The sequence below is a fragment of the Vanellus vanellus genome (genome assembly GCF_965231255.1).
Source record: "Vanellus vanellus genome assembly, chromosome: 2".
In the NCBI taxonomy this organism is placed as follows: Eukaryota; Metazoa; Chordata; class Aves; order Charadriiformes; family Charadriidae; genus Vanellus; species Vanellus vanellus.
Genome location: NC_138906.1, coordinates 78,767,710 through 78,780,353, shown reverse-complemented (window position 1 = coordinate 78,780,353; position 12,644 = coordinate 78,767,710). Strand labels below are relative to the sequence as shown.

General features: G+C 39.8%; 1 protein-coding gene across 1 annotated transcript; it reads left to right on the top strand.

Moving 5' to 3' along the window:
- Positions 1-4,205: 4,205 nt before the first annotated feature.
- On the top strand, positions 4,206-9,708 carry LOC309686411 (ovalbumin-like; the record flags this gene model as incomplete). Its single annotated transcript, XM_082499065.1, has 7 exons — positions 4,206-4,373; positions 4,994-5,044; positions 5,633-5,761; positions 6,445-6,562; positions 7,787-7,929; positions 8,107-8,262; positions 9,313-9,708. 7 exons carry the CDS (start codon positions 4,206-4,208, stop codon positions 9,706-9,708), a joined length of 1,161 nt encoding a protein of 386 aa, XP_082355191.1.
- Positions 9,709-12,644: the final 2,936 nt, after the last annotated feature.

Sequence of the window (12,644 nt, the reverse complement as noted above, 5' to 3'; positions counted from 1 at the left end):
GAACATAGGAAGTTCCGTTCAAATACATGGAAACACTTCTTTACGGTGAGGGTGACAGAGCACTGGCACAGGCTGCCCAGGGAGGTTGTGGAGTCCCCTTCTCTGGAGATTTTCAAGACGCGCCTGGATGCAGTCCTGAGTAATGTGCTCTAGGTAATCCTGCTTTAGCAGGGGAGTTGGACTAGATGATCTCTAGAGGTCCCTTCCAACTCTGAAAATTCCGTGATTCCGTGATTCCGTGAATTTTGGCCATAGTGGATAACTCGCCCCTTTCCTGTAGTGGAGACTCTCATAAGACAGAAATTATTAAGGATCATCCAGCTGACATCTCAGCCAAGGACAGGGCTTCTCCCAGAGAGTTTCCTTTAAAAAGGCACCATATTCTCCTAGTTTGACAAGGCTTCTCACCCTTACAGCTGCTCTCCCTTTGAATGCAGGGGAGGGTGAGCGAGGAGTTGAGGTACTAGCTGAGCTGCCCAGTCCCCTGGCTGTATCCATGGGACGTGCTCTCTGACCAGGCCTCTAGAAAGACTGAAATTTTCCTACTGAAACTGCCTCCTTACTGCCTCCCTCTCAAGGAGATCTTCGACCATTCTTCTCAGCTATGCTAGGGCTGTCTTAATGCTTTAAAGTATCTAGAAGCATCCCTTTGAGACTGGATGTCTTCTCCAGCGCCTGGCAGGCTGGTAAACTGTTCCTTGCCTCAGTGAGAGGCAAAACTGTCCTTCTTTTCCTTTTAATTTCACTAGGATGTTTTGGTGTGGCAGGACCACCTGGTCTACATTGATCCGGATATCAACACACCTATGAAAAGCTAAGTAGAATATATGTACAAAACTTGTTACTGGTGTTTGATTGACTGGAAGATGTGGATTTTTGATTACCAACACACCTGGGAGACTCATTCTCCATTCCCTTTCTCCATCAACATACAAACACATATTTTATAGGTAGGGATAATGTTTTCTGAGAAGTGATTCTATCATCCGAAAAAGCAGAGAAGCTTTTTAGGCTTTCTAAAAGGCTGCAACAGAAGCAGTAGGCCTGACTTAAAAAATTGAGAAGAATTATTCTGTGCTTAAGTATAGATACTTACCTGTCAGACTATCTGTGGGAAAACAAAAAATACCAAACCAAAACAAACCAAAACACTTGGCTGATACCTGTGGAGTAGAGATCTAACTAAAAATAACAGTTCCACTACAATCTTGTCTTTCTTAAGTCCTCAGATCAGCTTGGCAACAACAACTCAGCAGGGAGAATGTAGATTTCTGTGGCATGATTATTTTCACAAAAGGAAGCAGACTGAAGCAAAGAAAACTGCACTGTCTAAACTTTTGACAGCAGTGCAGACAGCCCACCTCTTTTCCTTAAGAGAGATCACAGTCATCTCCATATATGTTCTAATGAATGATGTCGTACTGATTTTGGTATTGCCCCCCTTCCTCCCCTTTTTAAAAATCACATAGTGTTTTATAGAGGTCAGAATGGTTTCTTTACTGTTTGTCCATTCTATTATTTCAATACAGAACAATAGCTTTTATAACTGAAATGCTTTTATAACTGAAGTATATTTGCTATTGTATATTATGATTGTCCCACAGACCATGAACACTCCTTTAGCTGGATTTCACAGTTCCTCTCTCATCTGCCAGGCCATTAAGTTACCCATGGAAGATCTGAGAGATACGTTGCAAGTGCATGCCACAAACACATTTGGAATTGAATAGTTTTCACTCTGTCTGGTGCTATGTTTTGTTATTACTCCCTGAGGATAAAATAGTTTGCTATAAAACCTTCACACTCATTGGAAGATCTTTTTTTAAATGTCCCAACTTTTCAAAGAAAATGTGCCTGGTTTTGACTTTCATCTCAACTGGTTTTCTCACACGCACCCTTCTTTATTTCCCCAGTTTTGTTAGTAGAATAATACGCCAAGTCGTGTTCTCGCTTATCTTGTGTCTAGCATGGCTCAGCTGCATTTTGTAAATTCAAAAGGATCAACTGAAAGACAGTTCTGGTCTGTTACTACAACCATAGGAACAAATTGACTAATTATTGTCAGATTGACTACTAACTTCTAATTAAGTCTTCCATTGCTAAGGTTTTCACACACATTTTGTTTTTATTAACATCCCAGTATCTAGTTGCAAATGAGGCTTAAAGGAACGTGAGCATTATTTCCCAGTCTTTTCTCCAGTCCAACAGTCCTTATGTACTGGTGGAAAACACTTTGTTATACAGAATAAAAAACTAATATTTGCTCTCTCTTCAATCAAAAATGGACCCATTGAAACTAAAATCTGACCTAATCCCATTAAATTATTTTTATGGCGTCAAAGGTCAAACTTCTGAAGGGCAGCAGTGGGTGGGTCGCAATTCAGACTGTATAAATTCCCAAGGGCTCAGCCAGTCTGTCTGCACACAGCTGGAAAGCTGTATTGCCTTTGGTGCTGAAGCTCTAAAGGTAAGCATTTCTCCAGGAAAATTTACCTCCGCAATGTATTATTTCTTGCTTATGCCTAAACTTAAAGAAAGAACAATTATTGTGTTGTCTTTGATATCTTTAAGGACAGAATATTTACATTATATTCTCTACAAATCTCACCTGTGTGTATGTGTTCAACACTACTTTATTATGTGTAAAACCTGAGTATTTGTTTTCAGGAGACTTTTGTAAAGTTTATTCTTTGTGCTTAAAATATAATTTTGTGCTTAAAATATGATTTTATTTCAGAGCAGCTTATCCTCTTGTTCAGTATCTTTTAAGTTTGATTTTGGCAGCCAAAGAGTAAGTTTGCTTGATTGACCTCTGGTTCAACAGAGTGCACTGAGAGCAGAACTATGGCATTCAGTGAATTTGCTAGGTTTACTTTAGTACGAAATTTCTCTACTAGTTGCATCCTTAGAAAATACAGCTGGTCAACACTATACAAGATAAAAATGTGTGTGGTGTACAGACGTACATTTTTACAATAACCTATAAATGTGAACTTGTATACAGAAAGGAAAGCGAGAGAAAGGTGTGTGCGAGTGTATGCGTATATTCACGAGCATGGTCACTAAAAACCTTGGTGGAGACTAATACTCCAAAGACAAACTTGAGATCCCAGCATTAAGCACTTACATAAGGGGCTGGATTTTGGAAGACAACAAACTTTCACAATTTCTAGAAATCACAGGAAACTAGACTCATGCTGACCTCAAAAGCTGTCCTTTGTATAAGCTTTTACTGGTCTATGTCACAAACATATGTTCATTTAACAGCGCTGTATTATGGTAGACATTGCCCTTTTATCATGACTGCATTTCTATTCCATCTGAATGTCACTAACAAATTTTAATTTCTCAGAAAGGTTATAATGTAGCATATATATACATTTAAGCAAGCAAACTATATCTATATCTATATCTATATCTATATCTATATCTATATCTATATCTAATCTATATCTATATCTATATCTATATCTATATCTATATCTATATCTATATCTATATCTATATCTATCTATAAGCACAATGGGGTAGAATATGAATTTTGTGCATTAGTCTTTCTCCTAGACTAGGTGACCTTACTCAAATTATATTGCCTATTCATGCTTCCATCACTAAAACAAGGGTAAAGATACAAGCCTTTGAAGATCTACTGACAGTAAGTACTCTGCAACAAATGAATATTTTACTGCACCTATTTATTTTTAGAAAATAAAAATAGTCAGCAAGCCTCTTCTTTTACTTATATCTGTCCAAACCTTGAGCAAGGCTACTGAAATCTGCACTTTAAATTTCCAGCTTTGCAAGTATATCAAGGACAGATCATATTTTCTTGTTTTCATCAAAGGCACTATGAAGTACCAAGGAATTCTAGCCTTCACTGAATGAAATTAAGTACAGGAAATTGTTGTTTGGCTGCTTTGAAAAGGTAAACAGAAATCACATACAGATTTAAGACCTCTGAGGAACTTTACTGCCAAAAAGGCAAATTCAGAAAGAAATAGATTTATGAATGTAGAGTTTCTAACACGCATGAGAGGTGAGCATAGCAGTAGGCATGTTAGCCCAGAATGACTTCAAAACTACTTGTTTATATTTCATTGCCTAAAAACTAATACTGAAGTGCATAGTGCTGTGTTTGTTCGGTATTCCATCATTGCATTGTCATTGTACTTCTGCTGTTTGCTCTAGACAATATTGGCTTCACAATGGGCTCCATCAGTGCAGCAAGCACGGAATTTTGTTTTGATGTATTCAAGGAGCTGAAAGTCCAGCACGTCAATGAGAACATCTTCTACTCCCCCCTGACCATCATTTCAGCTCTGTCCATGGTCTACCTCGGTGCAAGAGAAAACACCAGGGCTCAGATAGACAAGGTGAGGCTACAGTTAAGGATTTAAACCTTCCTGCTGCTTAATAGAGTCACAGCAATTAATTAGATGATAATGTGCCTTGCATAGCTCAGAGGCTAAAAAATCTGTATCCAGAGTTATCAAAAGCTGTGGACAACTCAAACTCACATAGTGTTAAACAAATGCATCAGCTTTGAAACTGGATTTGAATTTGAATTTTATCATTGTTAGTAGTACGATTCTCAGAGAATAACACATTCCAGTGGTCCTTTGTTTAGAGTAAGGAAAGTAGATAAAATCTCCAGGGCAAGAGCTAAAACATGTCTCCAGACTGCAAAATGTTTCACATGAGTTTCCTACAGGTTTCACTTCCTTCAGAGAGAGTGACTGGAAGAAAGTTAGTATTATTAATAGCACACACTGGAGCTGACTTCTAGATGTTCAACAGAAAAAGAGATCATCTAAGCAGGCAACAGTAGGCACAGCTATTCAGAGACGGTACAGATAGATTGCACCTTTTGAGTCATCCAGCTTCTCAGTTAGCCAATAGGTTTACTTCAAACATGACGTGTTAATCTCAGCTGCATAACCTTTTTTTTTTTTGTCATATCTGTTATTTCAACTACTGTCATTTTCAATTACAGGTTGTTCACTTTGATAAAATCACAGGATTTGGAGACGCTACTGAATCTCAGGTACAGAAATAATTTCCTCTCCTTCTCTATGTCACCTTCTCCTGTCACTTTATCTAGCAGATAAAGCAGGCTTTTAGCAGGTCCAACCCCTCTCCAATAAGCAGCTACTGCTCTGCATCCAGCATGTGGGGGAACACTTCATTTGTAAGAACAGAGAAGGGAGGTAACAGAGGATTCAGAACAAGTATAAGATGAAACCCAGCACCATACTATTGGGCAAACAGGGAAAATTACAGATATTTGTATGCTTAGGCAAGATAGATGGATGTTCCTGGTTAAATGGGACTGGTTGGGAATGGAGGAAAGCCTACCTGATCTGCTGGAGCTAGATTACTGGAGCAGGTAATTAAGAGTTCCCCTGAGAGACATAGAAGGAAACTACAGTAGAAAAACAGCACAGAATTGTATATTCAAAAATTACTACATCAGTGTGGGTATAGCAACAAGACATACAGGACGAACAACAGTTTTGTAAGCAGAAGCGTCTGAACTACTCTACTGTTCTCATATAGTACGAAAAACCTACTAAGTACTAAAACAAAAAGAACATAATCTATCTTTTCATTTGTATTCACGCCAACCATTCAGTGCGGCACATCTGTAAGCGTCCACACTTCACTTAAAGACATGTTCACCCAAATCACCAAACCAAGTGAAAATTATTCCATCAGCTTTGCCAGTAGACTTTATGCCGAAGAGACATACCCAATCCTGCCGGTGAGTTGCTCTAAGATCTTATTTGAGTGTATTTCCATGTCAAAGCTGTACCACTCTGTAAGGCAAAAGTTCTGTTGGAAGTCTAGGTTCTGTTAAAGAAATATTCCACATGGAAGACAGGGTTCGCGACTTCTCTCTATCACAGCCCTAAACCTCTAGAGTCTTGAGAAGAAATGTGCCTAGCCAAGAAGATGTTTGTGCAAAGTGCAATCATGATCTAATCATTTTGAAGTATAATTAATAAAGGTAACTTTTGTTGGAAAGAGCTAACTCCAAATGTTTTCTCAACTTGTTAAACAAACCTAAAAAATAACTTCAGATTCTTAACAATATTCCAAGTTTTCCCATTGAAAGTAACATTTAATTTGAAATTAAAGGAAAATACCATTGCAAAATAAAAAGTTAAAAAGTGGGCAAAATGAAAAAAAAAAACATACTTCAACTTAAATGAATGACATTTTTGGATTAAACTTAGTTCCAGAAAATATTTTTAAAAATGTGATCATATGCTCTTGCTTGAAGCAATGAATGTCTAATCTTAAGATGCTTGCAAACTAGAATCATGGCTTGTTGATTTTCCTTAACAAGCAGATTATTCATATCCGTTAATTTCAGTCTCACATTTCACATTTGCAAAATGCTTTGACATTCTGTTCTGAAAACTGCATACTCTTCATTTGCAGGAATACTTAGAATGCGTCAAAGAACTGTATAAAGGAGGCTTGGAATCTATCAGCTTTCAAACAGCTGCAGATCAAGCCAGAGAGCTCATCAATTCCTGGGTTGAAAGTCAGACAAATGGTAAGAGCAAGCCAAGTATCGGCACAGGTATTTTCCCTTCTGCCACCGTGTTTGAACAGCATATGAGAAAGCTTAAGTCAGGAGACAAAAATCCCCAAACCTCTCCCACTGCTCCTTCTACTGAATAATAGATCGGTTCCCAGATATAGAACTATCATTTAATGATTATTTTTTTTCATCAGACACATCCCTTTTAGAGGACTCTCTATATCTGTAGGGGCTTTGCAGATATGTAATACTTTCTGTCCCGATGAAAGGGACAGCATTAGAATATGCTTTGTCGACACTAACAAGTGGTTTGACACTAATGTTGAGAATCCGGATATCCTTTCATCAGTGTGCTTTGCCCTCAAGCTTCCCAGAGTTCTGCCCCTGTTGAGCAGGGCATGCAGTCATAAGGTACTTGAGAAATCTTAACAGGTAAAGGGCAATGGAAAACCACAGAGTTAAGGAATGGTAGGAAGGTGTATGAAATGCATAGAAAGAGGTATACCACAAATGGGATTTTTACCCTACTGCATCTCCATCTGGTTCCTCCATTCTTCCAGTCTCTTCCTGCCCACCTCAAATCATTCCTTTCCCTTATACTTGAAACACATGGCCTGAACAGCAAACACAGATAAAAGATGCTGAATTTTAACTGAAATGAAAATATTCCAAATCATCACACAACCTCTGGTGTGGTGTCATACTTTGAAGGTTATGATTGCTGGTGGGAAAGGACTAAGGGAGGAGCTTGCTATGTGCATGAGGACTGCAGAATAAAGAAGAACGAAGTATAAGAAGAAAGCAGATGAAAATTCTTGTTTCCTCTCCTGATGCATTCTTTATATAGAAATTTCCTTTCAACTTTGGTTTGGAGCAAGAAGTCTTTATGCTTACTGTTTGGGTTGGAGACCATCCTGGGATAAAAGGTTCCAGTGGATCTTCCCATTGCCACAAAATATACAGGTTTATGCATTTTGTAACAAGTTAATCTCTGTGTCTTATATCTCTTATTATAATTCTTTACAGAGAGGAAACAACAGCTACTGCCAACAGCAGTGAGCAAATCCATCTTGGAAGTACAAGATTACAGCTGCAAAACCAAAACAATGTCCCTGCCCTATAATCTCCTCCCCACAAATTCTACACCCTTCATTTAACATTGTGATTGCCAAGTAAGATGTGCTATACACAGATGTGTTATATACATGTGTTCTCTTTTCCTATGCATTCTTAAAGGAATGATCAAAAATATCCTTCAACCGGGCTCTGTGGATCCCCAGACTGAAATGGTCCTTGTCAACGCCATTTACTTCAAAGGAATGTGGGAGAAAGCATTTAAGGATGAAAACACCCAGACAGTGCCTTTCAGAATGACTGAGGTACACGGGCATACATCACCTTAAAGGTGTCATCTTCTAGAATTTATGAAGAGAGTAGACAAGCTGTTATACAATCTTCCTGAACAAAAGCAATCAGTAGTTTTAACCATAAGTAGACATTTCTATAATCTAAGAATAATCTTTGTGAAAACTGTAATATCTTATTTGGTTTTGCAGCAAGAAAGAAAACCTGTGCAGATGATGTATCAGATTGGTACATTTAAAGTGGCAGTGATGCCTTCCGAGAAAATTAAGATCCTGGAGCTTCCATATGCCAGCGGGGAGCTGTGCATGTTGGTCATGTTGCCTGATGATGTCTCTGGCCTGGAGGAGGTATGGCCCTGGGTTTCAGAAAACCATAAACGCAGTGAAATTTAGGTGCTGCAAAGCCCTTCACAATAAAGTTACCCTAAAGCACTTCACCAGCACAGAGCTGAACACTGGCGACGTGGGATTGTTGCATAGAAGCATTCAGCTGTCTCAGTGCTCCTGCACTAGTTTGTGCTGAGCATGGATTGCTTCAGGAACTGCTTTAGTGGGTTAAATATTGGTCACTGCCGAACAGATTCTTCTCAGTTAAAGCTGCTGTTACTTCAGCAGCTTGAACTCCAAAGGTTTTATATCTCCATTCCTGCCCGCTGAGGAGCTTTACTAGTTGTAATTGTCATTTGGTTTGGCAGCGCTCAACATGTTTCCTTCATACTTTCAAAAATTAAACTATCTAAAAACTTGAGGGGTGGGGGTATTGGAATGGTTAAAGCAAGTTCAGAAAATAAAATATACATGACATACTATTGCTGACGTGAACAGAACACAGGCATGAGATATTGTCATTAGCAGGACAGTAGTTAGTCTGAATAGGAAAAGCTAAGTAAAAAAAGAGAGAGTTCACTGAAATGTTTGTACTAGCTCAAAGAATCTAAATTATAAAAATGAAGAGGCATTTGAACACAGCTTAATATCCTCAGTAATAACTGATAGTTCAGGTATGAGTAATTGGTTAGCATGAACACCTGGTTACTTGCAGGCCTTAAATGTAGATACAGCTTACAACTCAAAAGCGCACAATACTTTTTGGAATATATTTCCCAAGCAAAGAAGATAAATAGCGAAGAGCTTTAGGTGAAATTCGCTGATTAGCCATCTCATTAAGACAATTAATTGGCAGTAAGCCTATTGATGAAATAGAAAGGAGGACAGAGCACAGAGAAAGAGACATAGTTTGATTTCCTCCCTAGATAGATTAATCTGTGTATACCTAGAAAAAATGCCATGCCAAGAGCAGTCAGTTTAAAAGAGAAAAAACCTCACCACTGGTACAGCATTGCCCCAAAGGACGTTGTGCTCTCATCCCAGTGATCTTGTTTGCTTGTCTCCTTGCAGCTTGAGAATTCAATCACCGTTGAAAAACTCATGGAGTGGACCAGTTCTAATATGATGGAAGAGAGGAAAATGAAAGTGTTTCTCCCCCGCATGAAGATCGAAGAAAAATACAACCTCACATCTGTCTTAATGGCCTTGGGTGTGACCGACCTGTTCAGCTCATCAGCCAATCTGTCTGGCATCTCTTCAGCAGAGCCCCTGAAGATGTCTGAAGCTGTCCATGAAGCATTTATAGAAATCTATGAAGCAGGCAGTGAGGTGGTAGGCTCAACAGGAGCTGGGATGGAGGTTACAAGCGTCTCTGAAGAATTTAGGGCTGACCACCCTTTCCTCTTCTTGATCAAGCACAACCCAACCAACAGCATCCTCTTCTTTGGCAGATGTGTTTCCCCTTAAAGAGGAGAAAGCTGAAAGAATTTTTGTCCCTTACTGCAAGACCCAAAGCACTGCAGTATCAAGGGTAAAAAGAAACGCACACTCTCATCCATATTTTCTAAAACTGGAAGGCTTTATTTAAAAAAAAAAAAAAGTTAAGTCAGAGAAATTATGCCGTGAAAACAGAGGCCCTTTGCCTTTCCTTTCCGCAGAGTAATATTACTTATTTATGGATGAAAAGTTAAGGGAATTAAAATTGGACCCAAAGAAAGCATGAGCATGAACAGAGATGCTCCTGGTGCAAGTTAACAATAATAGTGTCAAATCATAACACTGAAAGAACACAAGCCCATTTATCAGCAGATGTTTTATGGAAAAAAAAAAATGCAGCCTTCTAATTAACACAGGTTTCTCTATGGCCAGGCTTCGTGGTGATTCCTCTGGAATTAGTCACTTGAAAGCTCCCAGATTAAACCCCAAACTGTCACCAACCATTCCCACTCTGACAAGGAAATTGCTTTTTCTTTGTGCTCCTGATACTGCAAGGCTGTTCCTCACTTCCTAAAGATGCATTATAGAAATCTTATTCATATTTCTCCCTAAATCTTTTTGGCTCAATCATGATGACCAAAGATGGCATGTTACTATTCAAATTGTTTTCCATGTATCCATTTGTAAGGGGTCTTGTGGATATACTCTTTTCCTCCTTTAATCATAATAAAAACATGTTTAAGCAAATGCATTTCCTTTGGAGTATTTCAAGTGCACTTGGGATAGGCTAATCCTGGATATACATACAAATTGGGGGATAAAAGGCTGGAGAGCAGCCCCCCAGAAAGAGATCTGGGGGGTTGGGTTGATGGCAAGTTGAATACGAGTCAACAGTGTGCCCTGGCAGCCAAAAGGGTCAACTGTGTCCTGGGGTACATCAAGCACAGCATAGCCAGATGGTCGAGGGAGGTGACTGTCCCACTCTACACTGCACTGGTGCAGCCACACCTTGAGTATTGTGTGCAGTGTTGGGGGCCTCAATATAAGAAGGACATCAAACTCATGATGAGAGTGTGTCCAGAGGAGGGCAACCAAGATGGTGAAAGCACTCAAGGGCAAGACATATGAGGAGCAGCTGAGGTCACTTGGCTTGTTCAGCCTGGAGAAGAGCAGGCTGAGGAGTAACCTCATTGGAGTCTACAAGTGCCTCATGGAGGGCAGCGTAGGGGGAGGTGCTGATCTTCTCTCTCCGGTGGCCAGCGATGGGACATGAGGAAATGGAATGAATCTGCATCAGGGGAGGTTCAGATTGGACATTAAGAAAATGTTCTTCATTGAGAGGGTGGTCAGTCACTGGACCAGGCCCCCCAGGGAAGTGGTGATGGCACCAAGCCTGTCAGAGTTCAAGGAGCATGTGGATGATGGTCTTGGTCATATGGCTTAGTTTTAGTTAGTCCTGTGAGGATCAGGGAGTTGGACTCGATGATCCTTATGGGTCCCTTCCAACTTGAGATACTCTACGATTCTTTTATCAGAGTTGGTTCATTGCTTACAGAGAGATGAGGAATGAGAGTCTGTCCTAACTCTGGGCTAAGATACAATATTAAGATTTTCTGCCGGGAACAGACCAGCATGACTCATAATTCCTCATGCATGCAACTCAAACTAGTCAGATATAACAGTTTCAGCACAAACCATGATTCATCCAGTCTATCTGAAACAGGAGTGTATAAGCAGTTTGGAAGGCAGCTCGATACATGCAGAATCTACATCCCACTGAGACATAACTGCCAGAGAGAACACATGGGGATGGGAAATGGGAAAGAGTTTTCTAGTTATCTTTGTGGCGTGTTTATGAAGCTTTATAGGCCCTTATTTTGTAACTGAAGAGAATCATCATGCTAGGAGAAGCAATATCTACAGCCAGTTATAGTTTTTCTCTGGAATGAATTATTCTTCCCTTTGTCACTGAAGCAAGAAAGGAAACAGAGCTGTGAGGAACTGTCACAGAGAAGTACCAGAAGAGTGAAAGAGAAAGGTTTCGGGGGGTTAAGTTCCTGCAAGAAAGCTATGCTTTTTCATGACTCCTGTATGCACAGCATGGCACTAGTGCTGGGTGGTCCGTGGTGGAATTTTTTTACACTTCCACCGCACAGTATTTTGCTTGTTCTACTTGGTTTGGCTCCTCCCGCCGCCATCCCCAAGATAACACATACTTTGGCAGGACTTAATGGGCATAACTTGCTGGTAGCAAACGTGATCTTGCAAAAGAAAGAAGATAACGTGACACCACCTTCACTGTTGTATAAATGGTTCAAATATTTCCCTTCACTTTCCTGTATCTTAGTTGATTGCTGCTCAGGAGATAACAAATGGGGTAATTTATTGCAAGAGAGCTAACAATGCATTTACGATTGTCCTGGAGTTTCTGTTGATCTGGCCATGGAAATAAGGCACCTAAAATCCTCAGGACACTATATTTTCAGGAGGTTGGTTCTAAAACTGCACTATTTCTATGCCACTGTAGTTCTTATCAATTAAAACACACTTCTTCACAAACAGAAGATGCAAAGAAGTACATCTCCTCTACAGAGACAGATAGATTCATTGCTGCCTCCTGATTTCTGCTGACTTCTCCAGCCAGCACAGCAGTGAGCAGTCATATTCTTGTCCTCAGTAGTCACTTCTTTAACCAGCTCTGTGGTCTGCCTATCTCGAATACACAAATGAAAAGAAAAAAACAAAACATGCATTTTCAGTCCTGTTTTCAGAGTCTGAAAACTTTGAAACCATTTTGGGACTTGGCAAATCACACACCCACTAAGGAACGGATGCTGGAGTCCTCACGTCTCAGACACAGAAATATTTGTCTAACAGCTAAAAACTTCAACAGCTCTCCACACCTGAGGCACTGTAGCTTTTGTAATAACAGGTACCTAAAGAACAGGCCTCTAAAGGACAGGCCT